This window comes from Miniopterus natalensis, chromosome 7, assembly GCF_054644295.1.
Source record: "Miniopterus natalensis isolate mMinNat1 chromosome 7, mMinNat1.hap1, whole genome shotgun sequence".
Lineage (NCBI taxonomy): Eukaryota > Metazoa > Chordata > Mammalia > Chiroptera > Miniopteridae > Miniopterus > Miniopterus natalensis.
This window is the reverse complement of record NC_142087.1, coordinates 51354221-51377559: the sequence shown is the minus strand read 5'-3', so window position 1 is coordinate 51377559 and position 23339 is coordinate 51354221. Positions and strand designations below refer to the sequence as shown.

Genomic DNA, 23339 nt, shown 5'->3' with positions numbered 1-23339 from the left:
ATAACACTAGCTATAATATCTAATCTAAGATAAAAATATTAAAGAGACAAAAAATAAAAAGAAAAAATTTTGGAAAGATAATTCATTTTGAAAGTTAAAATTAAATATGGAAGTAACAATCTGCTTGAACTGAATGTCTTTTAGTATAAATAATTAACAAGATCTTTATGAAAACAGGAAGATCTAAATATATTTTTAAATGATAAGCATAGTAGATATGGTTAATTTCAAAGAGATTTCAGTTCAGTTTTTACTGTTTTAATAGTTATAACTGCATGTTGACAATTCACCACACCAAGGAGAAGGGTGGCTAATTTAACAGTATTTGTCTTCCCTATAAATAGTTCTTAAGTAAAATTTTCAAGGTATTTATTAGTGCATTCCAGATAAACAACTTCATTTCACAAAAGAATTAAAAAGGACAATTATTTAATGTTTAATTTCTTTATTTTCTCCAGAATAGTTTAATATTGAAACCCAAATTGTTATTTTGAGAAAGGGAAAAACAGAGAAACATGAAAAGACAAACATTTTGTTTAACTTATGGTATTGTGAGCAGTCACTTTTGTAGGCAACACTTTTTTTCTTTGTAGAAAAGAAGAAATAAAAAACAAACAGCACCATTAAAGAATGCATGATCCCTGAATTCTAAACAAAACACTGTCTAAAAAATTGTTTAAATGCTTGTTGCACTCAGTCAAATTTCGTCAGGTATCAAAGCAAGCATAACAGTTTTAAATCGTAGCAGTCTCACTGGAACAACTGCTCCCCCTTCTGAGGATTTTACACATCTTTGCTGAGTTTTTCCTGTGGGAGTAATATATTCTTTGGTAGAGGACTGAAGGAGGGTTTTACTTTTCTGTTTGCTGATATAAAATGTCTCTGTATGTTGAGGGCCTTCGCCCCAATCTGGGTTTGTCATGCATGTTATGTTTGGGTCGATTTCACATTTTCCTGTTACACTGTAAGAGTAATACCGCCTTTAAAAAAAGGCATTAAATGGCTAATGTCAAACAGATGTAAACATTCAGAATACTGACCAAAAAAAAAAACCAAAAAAAAAAAAAAACACAACACACAAACACACATTAAAAAAAAAAAAGAAACTGTACTGAAAAATAGGAATCTGATTATGTTTCCATGAAGCAAGGGGGAAAATACAGCAGTACAAGAGAATTATGGCAACCAAGTAAAGCACTTTCTCTGAAACATTCATGAACAGTACAAATACAACAAAGTTTTCCTACAGTCTAAATTATTCTGCAACTATCAAATATAGTACAAAGCGAAATAGTATATGCTATAAAAAAGCAGCTCCTTTAAATTATCGTAAAAATGCGTTTTGTTCGCTTTACAGTGACAAAGCATGAGGACTGAAGACGACGAGATTTTTATATTCAGTGACATTTTGGCTACATAGGCCCCTGACAGTCTGCTGAGTTCCTTTGCTGGGACTCTTCACATTGTTCTCTGGAAACACAAACGGATAGTGACTCTGGGCTCTGCGCGGTCAGCGGGCTCACTCCCAGCGCGCAGCCAGCGCGGCCTTGACACTAGAGACGATGCCACCCTAACCTTGGCTTCAGCTTCTCTAACCCGGGACTTCACCAGACCAAGGAGGAAACGAGGCTGCGGGAACTTCTTCCGAAATGAGTGTTCGTAAAGGAAACCGGGCTGTGGCACATAGGCGCTTACTCCTGACTGCCTTACGAAACCGTTAGGCGTCAGCTTGTTTGTTTTTGTTGGTTTATTTTGAACGAGTAAGAAGATCCAAGGTCTGGAAGTCAACTAAACCTTGTATAGCTCATCCTAGAAACACATATCACCACAAAGTATAGCAACCAGGCTCAACCTCAGAGGTTTTTCAAGTTTTCTTTTTCAAACTAGACCTTAGCAGAGAAATATTATAACTATGGTGCTCAGTTCACCAACATTTCTGCTACTCTCACTCGGGGGAAGGACATTATTTTCATTTTGAAAATGAATTTGCATCAGAACGTTCTTATTAACATGCCCATTAACTACCTAAATGTCTTTGTACACCTCAGGCATATGCATATCACGTAGGAGGGGGATTAGGGAATAGAGGTTTTCTTCTTTCCCCTGCTCCAAAAGTGCTACTTATGGAAATACATCCTTAGAGATTAAAAAAAAAAAAGTACATGTCACATGTGCAAGTTCTATTCCTGATAAGGAGAGCATAGTGTCCAAGAATCAGGATAATGCACACACTAAAATTTGCACATTACACCACAATAACCATGTAGTAAATAACATATTCCATTTGCACATAGGCAGACACCTGTGGGAATCAGGAAACTAAGAACCTACTTACCTAATCCAAACATACTGGCTTTTGTATATATATTAAATGGACCTTCTACTTCTGAATTTGTTTCTTTCTTTCCATTATTTTTTTTAGCCCAAAGATACAAATTTCTCAGTAATAAAAACCATATGTCAACATTAGGAAGTTAAACAGGGGCCAAAAAAAAAAAATCAAAAAAAAAAAAAAAAATCAAGGGCATAGAAAAATTATGCTCTTTGGACCTAGGGAATAGAATCCATGCACGATCAACAATTGATCTCCCAAACTACTAACTGAAAAATCAAAACATACAGGATACGCTTCTTTATTCCCAGTAAGCAACTTGCAGGCCCAGAATCAATCACATCAGCCTCAGTTGCACTCATATACAGAGTGCAAAGCTTTTGCAGACTGGAGTTTCTTTCCACACTGTGTCAGTTACTGATATGATAGTTTTGAATCTGCTGGTGTAGACAGTATCTGACACTGGTAGAGCAGCAACTGAATTTGGAAGGAGTTGGCATGCAAGCGTCTATATTTAGGGATGCCCCTCTGTGAGATTAGAGCATGATCTTCTGAATCAAGATGACATCAGAGCCAAGCAGACCATTGAGACACCAAGTACGAAGATGCCACCTACACACAAACTGGAGCAGAGAAGCGAGGATCCACCGGAACTTACACTGCAGTCCTTGGGAAGGGCTGGTTACATGCATTGCTCTGTTTCTCAGTGGTGAGTTAATTTTGTTAATTTTAATATGAAAGACAGAATGACAGTACTGAAGCACCACATTGCAGCCACAAAGGCAGGCCCTTCTTTGCTTTCCTTGCTTTTTAAGAGAAAGTATCTTTCACTTTCAGCAATTTGTTAATAAAAATGACATCTCTGTCACCTAACAAAATTTGGCAACATCACAATAATAAATATGGAGGGGGAAAAAAAACATATACCATAGTTGATTACTATAAAAAAAAAAAACACAAGTGGTGTTTTTTCTTTTCCAGAATATAATTTCTGTTCATTCCAGTTAATTTTTAAGACGTATTTTAAGGGAATGTCAAAAGTTTACATTGTTTAGGATGATCCCATGTGAAAATATCTGTCTCACCACGGACAGATGATATTTTCCCCCATTATTTTTTTTTTAATTCTACAGCCTCAATCGATCAATGGGTTAATGGCACTCCACATTTTGTGCTCTGTAATTGGAAGTTAAATGGTGTGGTTTTTGTTGTCTCTCATCTTCCCACAATGTGCATGTGCTTTTGAACTTGCTTTAGGGAACAGAGCCTCCTGAACTAAAGCTGTTCTCTGGCATGAGGGTGGCCAAAGTACAGGGAATGTAGCTCAAATACTCAACACTCAGACTTCACTGGATACACACTGACGATATTTGTAAGATGCAGTATCCCTTTTTCAAAAGCAGTTCCACTCCCCCAAATATGAAGAATGTACTGAATTCACCTGAGGGGAAGAAAACAAAACATGCAATGCCTGGAACAATTTTAAAAATAAGGGCTATTTCAGAGTAAAATAGAATTATATAGATTGTGAATTGTGAGGGGAAAAATTGTTCAGAAAATGTCAACACTTCAGCCTTCTGTAGTCCCTTTTATCATCAATGACACTTCAAAAAAAGAGGTGGCCAACCTCTGCAAAGATGGAAGCCAGAATGCACTGTCATCAATATAGGCCTATAATTATTTTCCCCCAAACTTTAATATCTAGTAATTGTATGAGAGTGGAGAGAATGGACCAATATTTACATTATCAACCCATTTATACGTGTTTGCATACACAGCGTTTTTCTGGTTTTCTTTGAATTTTCGAGCATTTTTTAAATACTTGCTCTTAAAGGCCATACATGAAGCTCTGAAATCCTCTGGGCCTATGGCTCTCTGTTGGCCAACTGATCCTACAGTGTCAGGTGTCAAAGGGCTCGAACCAGGTTACTGGGCAAGAGGCCCACACTGCAATTTCCCGCCGAAGACACATTTCACTACAACGTGTGTACAGTGTCCAAGGCTGACGCAGGTATTCTGCAAGTCTCTGAAAAGAGGCGGAGAGTAAGGACAGTGGGGTTCATTAATGGCACACTTCCTTCAATGTATCTTTTGTGATATGAGTAAAGGAATCAAACATGTAAATCAGATTCCCCTTTCCAAATATGATTTACTCACTGGGGTAAAGGTAGCCCAGAAGAGTTGACTGTGAAAACACTTGCTGTAATGGTTAATTGACGGAAGAATGCATAACTCACCTTCAATCACTTCGACCACTCTCTTTCTCCATCTGCATTTCTGGTTAGTATTAAGTAATTAAAAATGTCCTTTTCCTATCTACACCTGAATTTTTTAAAAAAACAAAACCCAACGGGGTAGCGACCTGTGTACACATGGGTAAGAACTTTTCCAAAGCTGGGCATGTCAACTAAATATGTATAAGACATGCTGCTGAGCAACTTGGAGGCGATCTCCCCTTCCTGGGAAACACAAGGAAATAATAATCCCCACAGAAAAAAGATAATCCGTTCCAAAGTAAAATAAGTTAGCACAAAATAAAGCACTGAGTTATTCAATTTGTTGCTGCGGACACCATTTGGCTTTTCCGTGTTGAAAAGGGATACTGCATCTTTCACTCAGCTCTTATCGCACAACCAGGCAAGCTACACAGAGTTTTGAAGGACCTATGCAGTCGTCGTGGCAGAAGGCCCCGCAGCCTTTGCACACAATCATGGCTTTCAGCCGGCAAGAGCATTTCAGTTCCAACTCGTCCGCGTTGCTGCTGTCGGCAAAGTTCTGAACGGGCATCTGAGCGTTCTGGCCAGGCAGGCCCGTGGCAGGACTGGGGCCGCTTCCCAAAATCCCAATGGACTTTTCAATCGCAGAGGCTGCCCTTTTGAAGCTCGTGCTACCGAAGTGTATTGTTGGATAATTTCCACAGAGCTGCTGTTGTTGCTGCACCTGCATTTTCTGAGCAGCTAATTGGGTAAAAGGCTTTTGTGGCTCAGAAAGCAAATAGGAAGAGAAATCTGCATTTTTTAGCGCAAATGCTTTTAACTGTTCTTTCATTTCATTCTGGTCATAGGAAACTTGTTTCATGCCCAGTTCGCAGCTGCTGCCTAAACCTTCTTCAAAAGAAATAGGTTCCGATTTTATATTGCTACATATGCCTGTGGACGGTGGCCAGCTAAGTCTCTTAGTGGTTTCCATGGTAACTGGAGGTTGTTTTTGATCAGCTGGGACTTCTGCATTAGGAAGAGGTGGAGGTAGTGGAGGTGGGGGGGGGGGGAGGCGGGGGCAGAGCCAAGGGTGGAGGGGGCGGCGGTGGGGGGGGCGGAGGATGCCCTAGTGCTTTGTTTGGCATTGCGTGTGCAGCCCCTCCCACCTCGTCGCCTTCTTTAATGGGCATGTTGGGGGATAGCATGTTGGCTAACCTTAGCTGGTGAGGAGCTGAAGAAAGGCCCACCTCTCCCAGTCCCTTTTGTTCCAGATGCCTGCTGAAGGCAAACGCGTTACAGCCCGCTGGGGCCTTGGCAGAGGCCTGCAGCATTGCCGCAGTCGGGACGGGGCCCCTGGCAGCCATCGGCATTTGGTAAAACTGCTGTCTGTGCGAGGTACCAGCGTCGGGGTGGAAGCTGCCATTCTTGTCCACGTGAAATAGGTTCTGCTGGAAGCTACAGGAGGGGAGCAGCCGCTTTTGCTGTTTGACCTCGGGGCTGTGCACGATCCGGTTCTGCATGGCATGCTTGCTCAGCCACTCTTGCTTAAAGGGCTGGCTGTGTCCTAGCTGACTCAGGCCCGAGTTGATGACACAAGGCACGCCTTTAACATCTGGCTCCACCAACAATCTCCCCGGTTCACATTTAACTTGAGTGTGCTCCCCCACAGTCCTGGCCACTCTCTTTTTGGGGTGGTTTTCTCTCTTTCGCATTTGGAGTGGTACAAGAGTACCTGCCAAGTAGCCCTTCCCATCTGGGTTTGGAGAGCTGGACGGCATTTCTACAACATTCCTCTCTGGTGCTGTTTTCCCCGCTGAGGTAGTTTGAAGAGGCAGAGGAAGCCTGTTAATTTCAAGCTTGGCTCCCAATCTGGGCTGAGGCAACACTTTTTCCAAAGGCAGGTTGCCCTGTAGTAACTGTGTCACCAGTGGATTGTTCGCCTCCACAGATGACAGACGACAGCTTGAGCTCCCTGCATTGGGAACTCTTTTCAGGGTGTCTGTAGCTAACGAAATCACCTCTTCCATGGGACCAGAGGTGGGAGCCTTCACGCTCTGCGTCTGTTGCTCACTAGGGCCTGCCTCTGTGGCCGGAGGTGGCAGCTCAGGGCCAGGGAAGTCCTCCGTGTCCATTCTAAAGCCCTTGTCCACTTCATGAGGTTCGGATTTCACAGGGAGAGTGACACTTGTTATGAGATTCCTGGGGTGAAGTTCTGACAGGTGCGAGTAGCCGGCATGTTCAGTTTTGACAGCCTTTGGACAGCCCTGCTCCAGATACTCTTTCTGTTTACTCGAACCCGAGTGGCTAACCAGAGGCTGTCCTGTGTTCCTCATGCCCTCATCGTTCCAGCAAATCCGGTTGCCTGGGTTATACTGATTGCCACAGGTTGTGTCTGCTTCGCTTTTGAAAGTGGCCGGGCCACGTGCCTGCTCAGCAAAGCTACTACTAGGAGCAGCCACCTCATTTAATTTATCTGGAACAACCAGGGGTACTTCTCGGAGACCTGTGCAGGGGGCCTGCATCGTTTTACAGTCTTGTTTTGCCGCAGGAGCAGTAATGAAGCTAGAACCGTGATCTATGCTTTCATTCGCAACGGGCTCGGGCCTGCTAATGACAGACACCTGAGGACATGCCATGGGCTGCATGACTGCTTCTGTCCTCACCGACCTGCTCTGGATGTCCAAGCTGGCTTCTGCACTTTCAATGGAGACCGTCAGAGACAAAGTGGAGGTCAGAGTGGTGCTGTGGTCGACGATAACTTTGCATGGAATCGACCTGTTTATGGCTGCTGGTGCAAAGCCCCCCGAAGGTTGCTGAGGTTTCCCAGAACTGTCTGCCCTGTTTCGAGGCCCTGAAGTTTTGTCCGAGCTTTCAGCACTTAACTTGGGAGGACTATCGTAAGAGTTTATTGTTAGCATGCTTCCAGTAAACATTGCGATGGGTGGGCGTGCAACCAGAGTGTCTGTGACGGCTACTGAATCCCTGCAGCTGAGGGCTGCTCTCACAGTGGTCCCCAGGGACACAGTGGCCTGCTCCTCACTCCCAGGCATGGCTATCTTCTCAGGAGGAAACCTGTTAGTAATTCCCGCTGGGGGAATCAAGACAGAACTAGTGGAGAGATGGTTGGGCAAGTTATTTGCAATGGAGGGAGTTGGCACAGAGGTGTACTGACTGGAGACCAAGTTACCAGCACTGCTGCTCGAGACAAGCAGCTGCTTGTCATCCATGGAGCTTGATATGCTGGCGCCCTCGGTAGCGCCGGGAGTGGGGGTGCTTTCAACACATTTTGGTATAATGGCTATGCATGGAGTGTCAGTTCCCTGGATGGTTTTTAACATGCTTATATTACAAGCAGAAATTGTAGTGTTTGTACTATCGACAGACATTAGAACAGAGGATTTATCAACAGAACTCACAAAAGGATGTTCTTTAATTGCTCCCGACATAGCAGTGCTGCAAACAGACACAGGGATGGAAGTTTTACTAAAAAGCACGGGCACACTGCTGTTTTCAGAAGAGGTAGATGAAACAATTTTCTCAGATAAATGGGACACGGGTACATTTTCATCAGAACTATGCACAGATAGGTCCGTGGCAGTTTCTGGAAGTTTAGTTGGGTTAAGACACGACTGCAATACAGTGGTGGTCTCCCGGAGGTGCACAGATTTGTTGCTGGGAGATCTGCAATTGGGGTTGACAATAATGACACCGGTTGAACCTTCAATTTTTGTTTCAGGGGTAGAAGGAACTTCTAAGCCTGGAGGGCCTTCCTTTGAGGCAAGCGGAGGCAACCGGGGCTCTTTCGTGTTCTGGAAGAGGTGGGCTCGGGCCTGATGCTTGGCGAAGAGCTTCGCCTTCGTCTGCTCTTTGATGTGTGCCAGGGTTCTCGCCTTCGCCCCCTCTCCTGGGCTCCCCATGGCTCCAGAGACGATGCTCGCGGCTGCAGCCACAGCAGCGGCCGCTGCTGCCTCTCGCTGGGCCCTTGCTTGCTGGGCTCGAGCCTTGATATCTGCGAGGGTCCTGGCTCCCGTGTTCCTCCCGCCGCTGACCGACGTGCTAGGGGAGGCTCGAGACTCTGGTTTGGAGACTGGCTGGCTCTTGATAATGAAAGGTGGCCCGATTTTGGAAAGCTGGATCTACAAGAAGGGAGAATGGAAAGATAAAGCGCTTGGTCCATGATCACAGAGGAAACGCATGGCAAGTAACAATGCAAAGGAGAGGAGTAGCTGTGTCTTCTCATAACGTGGCGTGAACTACACCTGAGTCCCCAGAACGGGCCATTAGGGTACAAAGGAACATGAAATGCATCATGAATGTGAAAATTAAAAATTTTAATCTCTGTTTTTACGCTATGAAAAACAGCAACCAGTGACTTCATTTGGCATGGAAATCAAACATCTTTTTAATGTCTCATATAAATGGAAACAAAAGTCCATGCGTCTTAAAATGAGGTTAGCTAAAAAGACTCAGAGATATTTAGCTTTCAAATTATCTCCCTTGCTGGCATGAAAATCTGGGACCTTAACTCTACTTGAATTTATCTGTCTTAATTTGACACACACACAAAAAGCTCTAGCCAAGGGGTCAGGAGATGAGAACTGTCATCCTGATTTTATTCAAAGAAACTTTGGGATGCTAGGCAAACCACTGTGTCCTTCAGTGTGTCCAACAGCCTCCGGAGCCAGAGATTCTATGTATGTATACTTGTTTGTATGCGTCTTTGTATCACTTAGCATGCTGCCTTATACATATGTAATAAGCATACACAAAAAGGTTGTACACTCAGATGTAAAATGAGACTCGTTATTTCCTGTCTATTTCCTTCACAGGACTGTTATAAAGACAGAACTCTGGTTTTTTGGCTCTAAAAGGAAGTGTAGGTTGGGCAGTTTCTTTTGATACTGGTAATCCACAATTTGCTAAATTTCGTAAACGTCCAAATCCACACTGTTCACCTGCTCATGCTAATTAAGAGGCTCGCAGTCATTACCAATCATGACAAACAACAAGACCTGACAAACAACATACCATAGCAATGCCTCAGATGCTCTACTCACTAAGAATATTCTTAGAGTCATAGATTTGTAGAGCTGGGAGGGATCTGGCTAAAGTCTCATTTTACCCTTAAAAAAACTGGAGGTAAAGTAGACTGCCTTGGGGCATATAACACTGAACCCCAAGGAGAGTATTTGGGCTCCCTGTTCAGAGCTGTCAACATGCACTACACTTCCTCTTTTCCCCCCCTCTAAAAAAACCTTTCTTAGAAAACCTCTCCCTCTTCTTAATATATGTATATTTACATTATAAACACTTGACACATACTACAGGATCATATCAATTTGCAATTCGACTGTGGAACTTTGGTAGATGGAATTATCTTCCTGAGCTACCTCATTTTTCATTTTCAAACTTGTAATGTCTCTCTCCAAAGAAAAGGTAAATTCAGAGAGGGGATTCAATTTTTCCTCTTCCATATTTCCCATAGTTTAAAAAATTAAAAACATTTACAAAATAACGCCAAAATATACTTAAGACCTCAAGGCCAAGCAAACATTAAATATAGTATCTACCTATTTATCTATCTTTACATAAGTTGTGTATCACTTTGAAAATAGGCTTTTGGCCAAAATATTTGACTGATGTTTAATAATATCTCTTACAGAAAGCATTCTTATATTTTTCTTTCCATTGCCTCAGAAATTAAAACACATAGCAGTGTTTTATATTCACCTTTTATGTCTCTAGAATCTCATTACTAGGGACTGCTTTATTAAACAGTAACTACAACCACACTCTTAAAAGTCAACCTTATGGAGATCATGAGTCATATATAAAAAGGTGTCAGAGCACAGCAAAATAAAGAGAAAGAGATTAAGAAAAACAAGGCTTGAGTGTGTTTATAATTCTGGACCAATCCTATGATGGAATAATCCATTTTATTGTAGGACAATATAAATGGACTCAGATAAAAGCACCAAATAAGTTTAAATTATAGTGGGTGGAATTTCTTTTTTTATTAAACAGAGTTTCTTTTGAATTAAACTTAATTTTCAGTTTATTAGGCACAGCCAATTTATATAAAAGGCTTGTTTTCCCAGAGTTAAAATCTACTGGGATCAAAAGAAAATATTTAAATAGCAATGTTTGTCTACAGGCTTTATTTTTTGTGTGAAGTTAAATACCTCTTTTACTATCTTGGAAGTAAAAAAAATAGGATTTGTATGCCTATATATCCACAGCATTTCCCTTCAGGGTTTACAGAGAAATTTCATTGATCTGTTTAAGACATATTTAATGAGGCTCTTCCATAAGCCAGGTCCCTCTCTGCTAGGCAATGGTGGTGTTCAACGATTGTTGGAAAATGAATGAGGGGAAAATATGTACCTTCATCTTTTTAGTGAACACCTCTAACTTCTGACTTCTTTCTCTAGTCCTTCTGAACTTTTAGAGGTCACTGAATTAGCTTTCAAATTTTCCCAAGTCTATTTAGGTCTCTGTCCTAAACTTTGGAATCCCCCAAAGACCCTGTATCTCAGTGGCCTGTGGGCAACTCCAGGGCCTTTTCTCCCTCCTCATTTCTTTTTCCTTAAATGCTGAGGTCTAAATACATATATGAGCTCAATGCAAAGTCTTAAAAAGGAACATTTAATATTACACTGGTAATATTAGATTGCCAACTGCTATATAAAATCTGGAAGGAAGAAAACCTAATTTATTTTTGAAACATTAAGTATCTAAATAGGAAAAGCCTATCTATGGAACTGCATTTTTTTTCTTTTCTTCTCTTTTTAAAAGACCATACCTTGAGAGGTGGGACCCTGGGTTCCTCTCGTGGAGGCTGCTCCTTCTCAGGGGGGCTGCCAGAGGCTACGTTCCGGGCTGACTGAGCATCTTCCATCCTCGCCCTCTTTTCCTTACAGATCCCAAAGCTGTGCTGCTCTGCGGTTTTCCTCTTTGATATCTCGGATTCTCTACTTTCATTTCTCATGCCATCGGGCGACTTGGATGGCTCTGACGACTTGGAAGTATACTGGGTCTCCAACCGATTCTGGGAGCTCCCTGGCTTGTGTGTTTTATTTCTAGAGCCTTCCGGAAAGGAAGCCTTCTCCACTGGTGAGACATTCTGCTTGTCCTGTGATTTACCTGATGGAAGCTCGTTTCCTTTACTCTCTGTCTCTTCAGAAAAGACAGATAATTCCAATGGTGAAGACACCCCTTTCTTTTCTGTTCTTTGCAGGACATTATGATTTTTAACCTTTATGATTTCTGTAGAAGGAAGTGCTGAAATGGGAGCAGGATAGGGCGTCTCCGTTTCAACATGTGATTTACAAGGCTGCTGAGTCAGGGTCTTGCTGCTGTGTAGTTCTTCAGATGAAAATGCTTCAGGAGCAATGGAAGAAGAGCCCATTTTGATGGGTTCAGGAGCATTTGATAGACTCTTCTGCTGAGAGAGAAGGCTCTCTCCCAGGGGCTTGGCAGGGGCAGGACCTTCATCTTTCCGTGGGGAGACTGGTTCTTCGGACACGGAAGGTGACTTTCTTTGCTGATGCACCATTCTTTCATTCATGGAAGAATTCGAAATTGGAGATGTTTCAGAAGGTAATGGCAAACTGGATGTAAAAGTGGTCTCAGATGTGAGAAGCATGGAAGACACTGAAGAAGTTTCTGATGTCAAAGGTAAATCAGACATGGGTGATGCTTCTGACGTTAAAGGTAAATTTGATACTGGGGACGCGTCAGAGGTTAAAGGTAAATTGGACATTAGCGATGCTTCTGATATTTCAGGTGAAGTGGATACTGGAGATATTTCTGACATCAGGGACTCATGACGGTTTTCGTCGGTGGGATTTCTCTGATTATATTTGTCTGCATTTTCTGTGCTGGACACCTCAGAACAAAACGTGGTCTCAAGGGAGGCGGGAGTACATGATTCTTCTGAAGTAGACTGGGTCTCCCCCCCCGGGGATGGCATGCTGCTACAGGCTCCCTCTGGGCTCTCAGAAGAGAAGGACGTTTCAGAGATGCAAGCATTTTCAGAAAGCTGTTCATCAGGATCACTCTGTAGCTCCATATCTACAGCAACTCCTTCATTTGGAAACTGGCCTTCTAAAGGAGATGACCCTGTTCTCATTTTTGGAGTATTGGTCTCTATTACAGTTTCTGGCTCCTTATGTTCTGTGTCATTGACGTGAGTCACAGAGGAAGTGGAAGGAACAAGAGAGTCACAGACTTCTAGTTGATCAATAACAACTGACATTTCTTCCTGGGGAGATTCTGATTTCTCCTCCACCTTAACTTCAATATGAGGCAAAGTTTCTAAAACATCATTCATTATAACACAAGATTCCAAGTTATCTTCAGGAAGTGCTATTTGGGGCTCTTCATGAGCACTGGCTGGAATTTCAGACTCCTCAGAAAATTCAGGTATTGTCTTATGATTTTCATCCTGGCATTCACAGATACTTGTCTCTACCTCTTCTGCAATTTCCTCCTGAATCACAGATTCTTCAGATATCAAGATATCCTCTGATTCTGATTCTGCCATTACATCTTTACCAACATCTACCATAGTGCAGAGAGCAGCACAGAAATCAGGCTCTGGAGAAGATGGACTTTTCATGCTTTTGGGCTGTTGTTCTTCCAAGGGAGTCTGTGAAGAAAGACCTGGAAGACTAGAGGTCCCACAGGAAGAACTGCTTTCAGCTCCATCATTGTTTGGTCCAGCAGTGAGCTCTGTAGATTCCTCTCTTGACATGCCCAACCTGAACAGAAATTAGAAACATTAAATTGTTGTTCAACCACAAAACTGGGAAGGTACAACTTGGATCTCTCACAAATACAATATTCAATAAAAGTAAATGCATCAAATTAATGTTATAATCACTAAGTAACATGCTTATCTTACATAAATTAGTTTATAATTACTGGTTTTTCTACTTACTTTATAATCATAACTATTTCTACTTAAGAAAGGTGTAGATTTTATTCTATAAGCAAAGAGATATGAACCTTACCACCTGTTAGTAAAAAAGAATAAGAAAATTACATACTACATAAGATTAGAAAATACAGGCAGAAAAGCAAAAAATGTGTAAGATCTACAATTTTTTAAGTTATAAAGTAGAAACCTGTTACTACAATAGAAAGTAACAGCCTTCAAAGGATGCAACATAACCAAATAATTAGGACCAATGGAAAATGGGTATGCTGTAAAATCTTGAAACTGAAATGACTTCCGAAGATTAAGTTCTCTTAAACCAATAAAAGAGGTGTTGTCCAATCACCTGATTTTAGGATCTAAGTGTCTAACCTAAGACAAAATGGAAATCTGATTAGAGAATAACAAACATATTTGGGGTCATCAGAGTTGATTCTGTTAGATTACATTTGTGTGAGGCAACACTTAAATTCTTTCAGGTAAATCTCTTACAGTAAAAATATTCCATAAAAAAGTTAAGATTCATCCTAATGTTCAGGTCATAAGGCAAAGTAAATCAGAATTATAATCAAAGATACTGTAAATCACTATTTCCTGTCATACTAAGCTACAATATCAGCATCAGCTGGCAGAGGAATATTATGTTCTAAATGCAGTTAAATTAGAGCACTACTGGCAATTACAAAGATAAGCAGAAAAGAGAACTTTTCCAGAGGAAGAAATATATTTGAAATACAGCTATAATAATATCAGTGCAGGAAAATACCTCAGTGAAGTCTTCAACTTTTTACTTAAATTAAATTCTCAAAATGAAAGTGAAATGAAATTGAATACGCTTTTTGGGTGTTTGATCATTGCCTTCTTTACTAAAACTCAGAAGGTTCTGAAAAGAAGATAGAAGATGCTGCTTTCCTAATTAGACTCTTTTCAACTTTCCCTAAGATGGGTTCAAACTAAGCTATAATTTATAACTATACTGAGAGGAACAGAATAACTACATTACAGATAAATTTAAAGCAGAATTATCAGCTGGAAATAAGGTCTCTGGGGGCTAGGTCAAGCAGATACTAGATTAAGTGTAGAATCTATTCACTGGCAGCCAAATTTCTATTGGTTGGTTATTAAAAATATTATTAAATATATTCAATATTATCACATATATGTGTATGAGATATATTATATAGAAAACAGCACTGTATAAAATATGCTTATGTCAACATTTTATTATTTTCATGGGAAAATAGATTTAAAATGGCATAAGGCATAGAAGGAAGATGTTTACAGCACACAACATAACCACACCAAGGAAAACCCTGCCCTCCAGAAATCTCACTAAATAATAACAAACATATTTGGGGTAATAAGAGTTGATTCTGCTAGATTATACTTGTGTGTGGAATGACTTAAATTCTGCAAATCAACAGACCGACTCTTATCATTCTGAGTTAGCATATACGTGGGTGATTTCTAAGTAACTAAAACAATACAACAGCACTATATTACAAGCAGAGTAAGCCAATAAGAACCATAATAAAGACCCCAAACCAAAAGCAAGAATGAAATCAGACAGATCTTAACTAGAGGTGAATCTGGATGGCACCATTTTTGAAAAAACTTAGAGCAATGAAAAGGCACATGGTGTCAGTCAACTGAAAACAATATGATGCTAGCAAATTGGGAAAATGTGGGTAACCTAAAAGTAACAAAATTAGAAGGGCAGTCAATGAAATGACCAAAATATAACTGTCATCCACTATGAAATCAAAGACAGAACAAAACAAGCAAGAAGTCCAGTGACTTTAGGAGACAAACTCTATGGAAAAACTACAGCAGGAAAGGGGTTAAGTTAAAAAGAACTGTTTGTATTCATTCGCAGATCAGAGGTGGAGATGGGGAGTCATATTTACTCACAGTATTATAGCTGCCATCCTCTAGGGCAGGGACCTTTAACCTAATCAATCTATGGGAGTCTGTGAAGCCCCAAATTTCATGTAAAAAAATGTGTGTGAATTTTTCTGAGAAGAATTTGCAGGATTAAGACACTGAGCCACTTACTTAGCCATAATTAGGTTTCACTGTCCCTCCGTTTTGGCCACCATTTTTTAAAATATCAGAATAATAATGATATCCACCTTACAGGATTTGGGGGAGAATTAAGTGAAGTAATACTTGCAAAACTCTTAGAAACACATCATAGCCAGAGTATACTCAATGATTATTTGATGAATGAAGGAAAGCTACCTGTAATGCACGGTCTCCAGAAGGCAGGCTTTCTGAGGGCAGAGCCCAGGAAGCCCTACAGATCACCGTACCTCTGGCAGCTAGGCTAATGTGTGACACAGAGGAGATGCTGGATAAATACTGTTGGATTAATAAAAGAATGGGCCCAACACTCAATAATAATTCAGGACCAGTGTGTTGGAGGTAACTACCTCAGTTATGCTTCTGCCATTACTGAAAAGAGTGCTCCCAACATTCCCTTTGTCAGAAAAAAGGTGGGGGTGGGCTCAGCTCCTGGAGATTCCCTATCTGTATGTTTGGGGTGCATTCTGGAAATCTGCATCTAATTTTTAAAGCTCCAATGAGGATCTGATACAGCCAGGCTTCAGTAATACTGTTAGAGACTATAGATGAAGGCATATAACTAGAGTGCCACATTTTCAATTTTTGAATAAAAGATGATAATTATCTTCTTTTACTTTTGCTTAAATACATTTATGAATCCAAGGTCCCAGGACAGCAACTGAAAACAAGCCTTCCTACTCAAGAGCACTGCTTTGGGACAATTCACCAAGCCGGCCGCCCCTGGGTAAGGAGCCTGTTAGTCATGTGATTCCTATTCATGAAGAGCACTCAGGGGAGGCTCCTTCTGATGCTTTTTCTCCATTTACTGGGGGGGAGGGGGGGGTGAAATTAGATCAAATGCTACAGGTTTTGTTATCTGTACCGCCTCAGTATCTTTTACACAAAACAACTTTCAAGCATTAATTGTGTACATGGGCGTTAAAGCTCAAACTCCTCTACTAAGGAGGATCTCGAGTGACTGTCAATTGTCAGCTTCCTGCTCCCTACTTCTTTCCTAGGCATCTGACTCTGAGACTTTGATTCTGCCCAGGTAGAGTATGTCCCCGCCAACTGTGAAGCAATGGAGAAGCACTTTCCATTTTGTTCAGTCACTACCACACTAATGTGTGGCTGGTATTATTTTAAAAAGAAATAAACGCAAATAAAAATAATAAGTTAAAAACTGGTTACACCCAAAGGGGAAGATGGATAGAGTAAAGGGTAACACCTCAAGCCCTCCCCAAAATAATCGCTAAAGAAATATATACGCATGGTCAACAGTTTTGGAAAAAAATGTGAGAATTAAATGTGTCTAAAACTACTTAGCTCTAAAGTATTCATTAATAAAAATAGTAGGATTAAAAAAAATAATAACAGGAGATTTTTACTAAAATCCAGTTAAGAAAGCCAAAATTGACTTCTATAGGCTTTCATGCTGTTTTCAGTCCAAAGTGAATTTTCATGGACAAGTTATAAACCCTTGAAAACGCATTTTTAATAATTTAAGTGCTGATATGCCACTATAATTTTACCCGCAGTTTCTTACACGGAGGGACTATTGCCTTTTATCACAGGTTTATTAAGTTTTACAGCATATGAGAGTGCTGTGTGAAGCAGAGAATTACATTTTCATTTCCTTCTAAGAGAAATGAGAAAAAAAATGCTCTAGCACTTACTTTTCTCCATAAAACCTTTCAAAGAATTTTTCTTTCCAAGGTTCTGTTTTCTTTTCCTTCTCAATTTCTTGCCTTATCCGCAATTGCATTTCTGGAGTAAACTCTCCTAGAAAAAAAATGCTTATATGTTGAGTGAAAGTGGTCAGATCCTTTGCCAATTAATAAAGACAACATGTAATTAATTTGAGTAAACTTTTATGGATGTTGAAAACTAAAAGCTGAGTACTGATAATATTTCTATGGCTTCTCTTTTTATGATCACTTAAACAGTCATTTAGTCACAGATGAACTTTAAAGCATTTAGCAAATGTACTGCATGCTCGGGGCTGTGAATGGAAGAGTGTATGCACTGTCCTTAATGAAGTCTGTCTGCTGAGAAAAAAGGCATACAGGGCACTATAATGTCAGAAGCCCTGTATAAGGATTTATGTAGTAAAAACATACAAGGGGAAACACTTAATTCTGCCTAAATCAATTAGAGAAAGCCACATACAGTCACTGATTCTTGTGTTAGCTTCTGAAAGATGATGAAGCTTTTATAAAGTAATTAACTCAGAAGGCACAGAGATATGAATATGTATGTTTATGTTCTTTTGAGTGGCCAATTATGAGAAGAATGCAGGATCAGGTGGGACAGGAAAGGAAGGCTGAGGCCAATGACCCAACGTGTGCTCTAAAGAGAGTTCTGAATTTGTCTTACAAGACACAGAAGGTGGGACAGGAGGTGTTCAATGAGGGAGAAATACAGCCAAATAAGCAGCAGGAAAGGGGGTGAAGAAACTGAAGGACTCCACCCAGGAGCCCACTAAATGTCATAAATGAGAGATGGACCTTATAGTCAGGCCAGCTGCTAGGGGACCACGGAGAGGATTCAGACCCGCAGCGCAACCAGCGCTTCAGGGCCAGACAGGCCCCGCAGAAGGAAGCGGTTCAGAGACACCATCGAGGCTTCAAAGTGAGGGGCTGGGAGGGGACAGTGATGACATTAAGCTCGAGAGGGCAGAGGAATGGTGGCTATTAAAGGGAGGACGGCGGGTTTAACACTGGCATTTAGGTTTTCAGGTGCCTGATATCAGTGAGGGAGACCCAGGAGCCACTTGGAACAGAACACGGAGGAGTAGGAAAGAGGAGCGAGGACCAGATTGGGACGTTTTTGGCATATGAACCATAGTTGAGGCCAAGGTGAAGGAGGCTGTTTAGGGAATTATGTGTAAGTTACAAAAGAAAATAGCAGGAAAGAGAACAGTGGAGACGTTAGCATTGACCTGCTGATGAAAGAGTAGGAGATCCTGAAGGAAGGTGAGCAATGGCTGTCAGAAACGCAGCGTTAGGAAGAGATTTTAAATATATTATGAATTTCTACAGTAGATGGTTTCCAATTGGATGGGATAAAGAGCAAAGGAGAAATTGGAGAAGGGACACGAAATGTAAGGACTGAGAAGGAGAAACTGGACTTTGCCATTAGAAAGTCATCAGTATTTTCTAGGAGAGATTATTTCAATTGTGTAGAGTGGGGTTACACCCAACTGTAACAAGGTGAGTGGGTAAGGGAGTAAAATGGGGTAGCTCTGGGTATTTTTTAGTCTTTCAAGAAGCTTGGTGACTAAAGGAAGGATAAGGTGAAGTGGTGGTTTTAATGGAAGAAAGTATTAAAAGAAGATCCCTTATGCCCCAGGACATTAATAGAATATATACGTCAAACAAGTAATGAAAATGAACAATGTCCCCCAAATTTTGCTATATCAAGATTTTTTTATTATGTCCCAGGTGACATCATGCTTTTTTCAAAAATATCGGATACCAAAAATGCCAAATATAACAAAAGAACTGGTGAATTCACTTGGAATAACATGCGAATTTTTACTAAATTAAAGTACTCTTCAGGGGGTAAAAAGACTTGGAAACCAGAGAAAGGTGCAAAGCTCAGTACAGCATGTGTGCTCAAATGCGTCAAATAAAAATGGGAAATAGAAATTTACCTTCTGCCAGTCGCTGTTTCCATCCTTGTGCTGCATATGCAAAGAATTCATTATTTAGAGCTGAAGTACTGAGGCGTAAAATTCCATCACTTCCCATCTAGGAAATAAGCCGACAAAAACAAGATTCCATCAAGCAGAATTCAAAGCAAAAGCATGCAGGAAAGAAGCGAAAAACGGGGCATGTGCGAGGGAGGGTGCAGGTAGGAGGGAGCGAGGAGAGGGACCCAGCAGAAGACAACTCTCCCAGGACGAAAAGCGCGCCTGGTACAGCGGCTGCGATGATGACAGAATACATCAATTTAAAGGAAAAACTTACTGGCATTCCCTTTATTGGTGGTGAGTATAATGAACGTGTGTGGTTTAATCAAAATAAGTTTTATATGATTATTATTCTAGTATGCCTTAAATTGTACCAAATTAAACATCCACATTTGCTTACCCCTTTAGATTAGGCTTTTTAAATGAAATCTTCTAAGGTGCGTGAACACTAAAGAAATCTGGTCTGATCACTTGGATTCCTTTGCTGTCAGAAGTTTAGACAACAAAAAGCTCTGAAATATATTAAACAAGCATACCCACACTATCATATGCATCCCTGTACCCCTCCCCTTCTACTTCTCTCACCTCTTTGGATGCACACAAAATCAGGTATACAACAAAGATTGAAATATGTGCAACTACATGCTACTAACCTGTTTCCTCAAATACACTAATTTTTTAAAAACTCGCATATCCTGAGTCACCAAATCTAAGAAGTGTAGACTTTAATCCTTTCTGTGGGGATGGCCCAGTGAAGATCCTATAAGGCAAACCTGAGGCAGAGCTTGAGTCAGCATGAGGCCCAAGGTTAGTGGCATCCAGGTCCAAGTTTCCCCCTCAATTTACCTGGTATGTTTATGGCCTTGTTCAATGTGCTCCACGATGCGGGGAAGGTGGGAATCACTGCTTTAGGTAACAGAAACTACCGAAACGGTTTAAACCTGGGCAAAGTCTGAAAAGATGGCTTTATTAGCTATGAAAAAAAATGGAATGGAGAGGAAGAGATACAAATGGAATATGTCCCTAAAAGATGGTAAAAGGCGGCAAATCTGAGAGATTCTCTGGATGGGGTGAAGGGCTTCAACACTGAGAGGTAAAGACATTGGAAGAGTATTTCGGGAGACACTAAACATCCTCAGGCTGATTCTGGGAGATGGGGTGAATGAAAAGGGCAGCCGAGCCTCAGTAGAAGTCTTCGAGGACTATTATCAAGGATGTCTAGCAAACACAGTAAAGATGAGAAGATGGTCCAACTGAATGATATGCTTTCAGCCAGTCTGAGATTTTCTGTGAATACTGACTCTATTTGTCTTTGTGGCTTGGGAGTATTGAGAAAAAGCAGCTCCACTTAGGAAGACTAAAGAGGAAGAGGTATTCTCATTGCACAGATTTTAAATAGACTAGTAGGTGGAAGGCGAGCTCCCTGAAAAGGTAAAGGTATTTGTTAGCAATGAAGCACATTTATACATGGCATGCCGGAGGAGGTCAGAATTTCCTGCACTTGAGGATACGTATGGTGCCTCCTAAACCTCTGTAGTCCACGCAGTGCCTAATATATTGCAGGCACTCAATAAATGTTTATTGCACTGTCCTTGCTTTGTGTAGTGAAACATTTAAAATTTAACTCCCGGAGCTGATAAGCTGGATTTTAGTTTTGTGTATTCTGCCAGGCCAAGGGCATGATTAGTTATTAATTGAAATTTCAGCATAATTTTAAGACACAAAGAAATACCAGTTCCAGATTAACTCTGACAGTGTCTCACGATCTCAGCACACGAAAATGCAAGGCAGTGTGAAATAAATACATTCAAGAATATGGAAGCTAGCCCTGGAGGAAAATGTTTGTCTTTTAAAACAGAAAAATAATATTAACAGCCAGATTTCTAGCCTGTAGGAGACAGCACAATTAAACACTAGGGCTAAATTAGACTTAGGAAATAGATGCCAATAAAACTTTTAAAGTACACTATGAATTTTATGGCCTTTAAGAAATACTGTCCGAGAGACATAACATTTTAATGAGCTGGAGCAATAAACATTTCTGAAAGGTTTGTTTATTTATTTATCACTGAGCTATAAATTCTTGTTTCTCTGAATTACCCATAATAGAAACATTCATTCTAAAAACTCCCCCCTCTCTCTCTAATAATGAAATGTCTAATGAAGTTATTGATAAGTATGCCTCCTTTTAAATTAGGAGAAAAACTCTGATCATACTAATGACTACAGAGGAAAATAACTATAGGTAAAGGGGAACTTATTCATATAGAGATCCTTTTACAAAAAATTAAACTGTGGGTGAATGTATCATTGGCCTTTAGTATTAATTATATTAATATACATTTTATGGGATGAATGTCAGTGGAACTCAAATGGTTAAAATGTTGCTACTTGCATACCATCCAATGTTTAAAGTTGGACGAATGTTAATTCTGTACAAGGACATAACTACATTTCCTAAAATCCTTTACCCCTCTCCCACATTCTTTTTCACTTTTTTCCTCTCTTGGGTTTCCTGTGAGTGATTCAGAATGCATGGCAAGCGGGCTGCTTAGAGGAACAGTAAGAAGTGGGCTGGAGAGTAAGAAAGCGGCTAAATGATAACGGGATGCCTGGATTTACTACGCACTTTGGGCTTCCTCTACAGGCCAAGAGGAGCCATTCAAAGTGACGCGAATCCACGATGGGAAGGTTCACGCTGAGTGTGCGTGGATAAGCCGGCTGCTGCTTGAGCCGTGGTGTTAAGGGTGGGCCCCGCTAATGCGCACTGATGCTAAGGGACATTGGAGCAGACGCCTGAAGGGAGGGAGGGAGGGAGGCACGCAGGCCTGGCCAGGGGGCTCGGCTGCCTGGAGCGCCATCCCGTAGGCCAAAGGTTGCTGGTTCGATTCCTGGTCAGGGCACATACCAGGGTTGCGGGTTTGAACCCTGGTTCAGGGCGCGTAAGGGAGGCAACCAATCGATATTTCTCTCTCACATCGGTGTTTCTCACTCTCTCTTCCTCTCCCTCTAAAACAAATAAAAAAATATATCCTCGGGTGAGAATTAAAAAAATAAAAGAAGTGAGGCATATAGCCATCTGGGGAAGAGAGGGCTAAGTGAAGAAAGGGATATAAATGCAGAGGTCCTCAGGCGGGCCTGCAAGGAGGTCCTAAGAGCTGGAAGGACCTTAGAGCGTGGGAGGGGCAGGGACTGAGGGGACAGGATCATGCCAGGCCTTGTAGCCCAATGGAAAGACTGGCTTTCCCCCCCCTGAGTTAGCTGGGAAGCCTTCGCAGGACTTGGGGCTGACAACTGAAAAGATCTGACATTTCACAGGAACTGCTCTGACTACTGTGTTTAAAGACAACTTTGGAGTAGTGCTGTCCGAAAGCAATGTCAGTGTGAGCCACATAACTGATTTAAATTTTTCTAGTAATCACACTGAAACAGTAAAAAGAAATATGTGAAATTACTTCTAATTTATTTTTAATCCAACCTATCCAAAATGTTGTTTCAACATATAATCAATATGAAACAGTTAATGAGATATTTTTCATTCTCTTTGTATACTAATTTTTCAATATCCAGTGTGTATTTTTATAACACATCTCAATTCAGATCAGCTACATTTCTATTGCTCGACAAATAGCCTCTGGTGGCTAGTAGCTACTGTATTGAACAGCATAGTTTCAGGAGATAAAGACTTACCAGGGACATGGGTATGTAGTTATTGCAAAACTGCAGAAAAAAAAGATGATAGTAGCTTGGAATAGGGTGACGGCAGGACAGGTGGTGAGAAATGTTTGGATTCTGACTATATTCTGAAAGTTGAGCCAACAGAACTTGAGGATGGACTGGGTGTGTGGTGCGAGAGAAAGACAGCACACAAGGATGACACCAAAGACTTGGCCTTGGCAGGTAAGGCAAAGTGGGGTAAATGCGGGCGGAAAGAGGCTTTGCTTTGGGCGAGGGGCGCAGGATGCAGTGTGCAGATGGTGCTTTGTTGAGATGTACATACACCTGAAACCTGTACAGTTTTGTGAACCAATGTCATCCCAATAAATTCAATAAAATTGTTATTTATTAAAATGGAGAAGACTAGGGGAGGAAGAGGTTTGGTTTTGAACCAAT

The 23339-nt window shown here is 41.0% G+C and overlaps 1 protein-coding gene across 1 annotated transcript in view; it reads right to left on the bottom strand.

Moving 5' to 3' along the window:
• Positions 1 to 412: 412 nt before the first annotated feature.
• Positions 413 to 23339, bottom strand: part of ASXL3 (ASXL transcriptional regulator 3) — a 163229-nt gene continuing 140302 nt past the window's right edge. Inside the window, 5 exon segments of the mRNA XM_087819036.1 lie at positions 413 to 5599; positions 5601 to 8666; positions 11333 to 13292; positions 17209 to 17314; positions 19188 to 19284. Coding sequence (XP_087675162.1) covers positions 4955 to 5599; positions 5601 to 8666; positions 11333 to 13292; positions 17209 to 17314; positions 19188 to 19284 — 5874 coding nt within the window. The 3' untranslated portion in view covers positions 413 to 4954.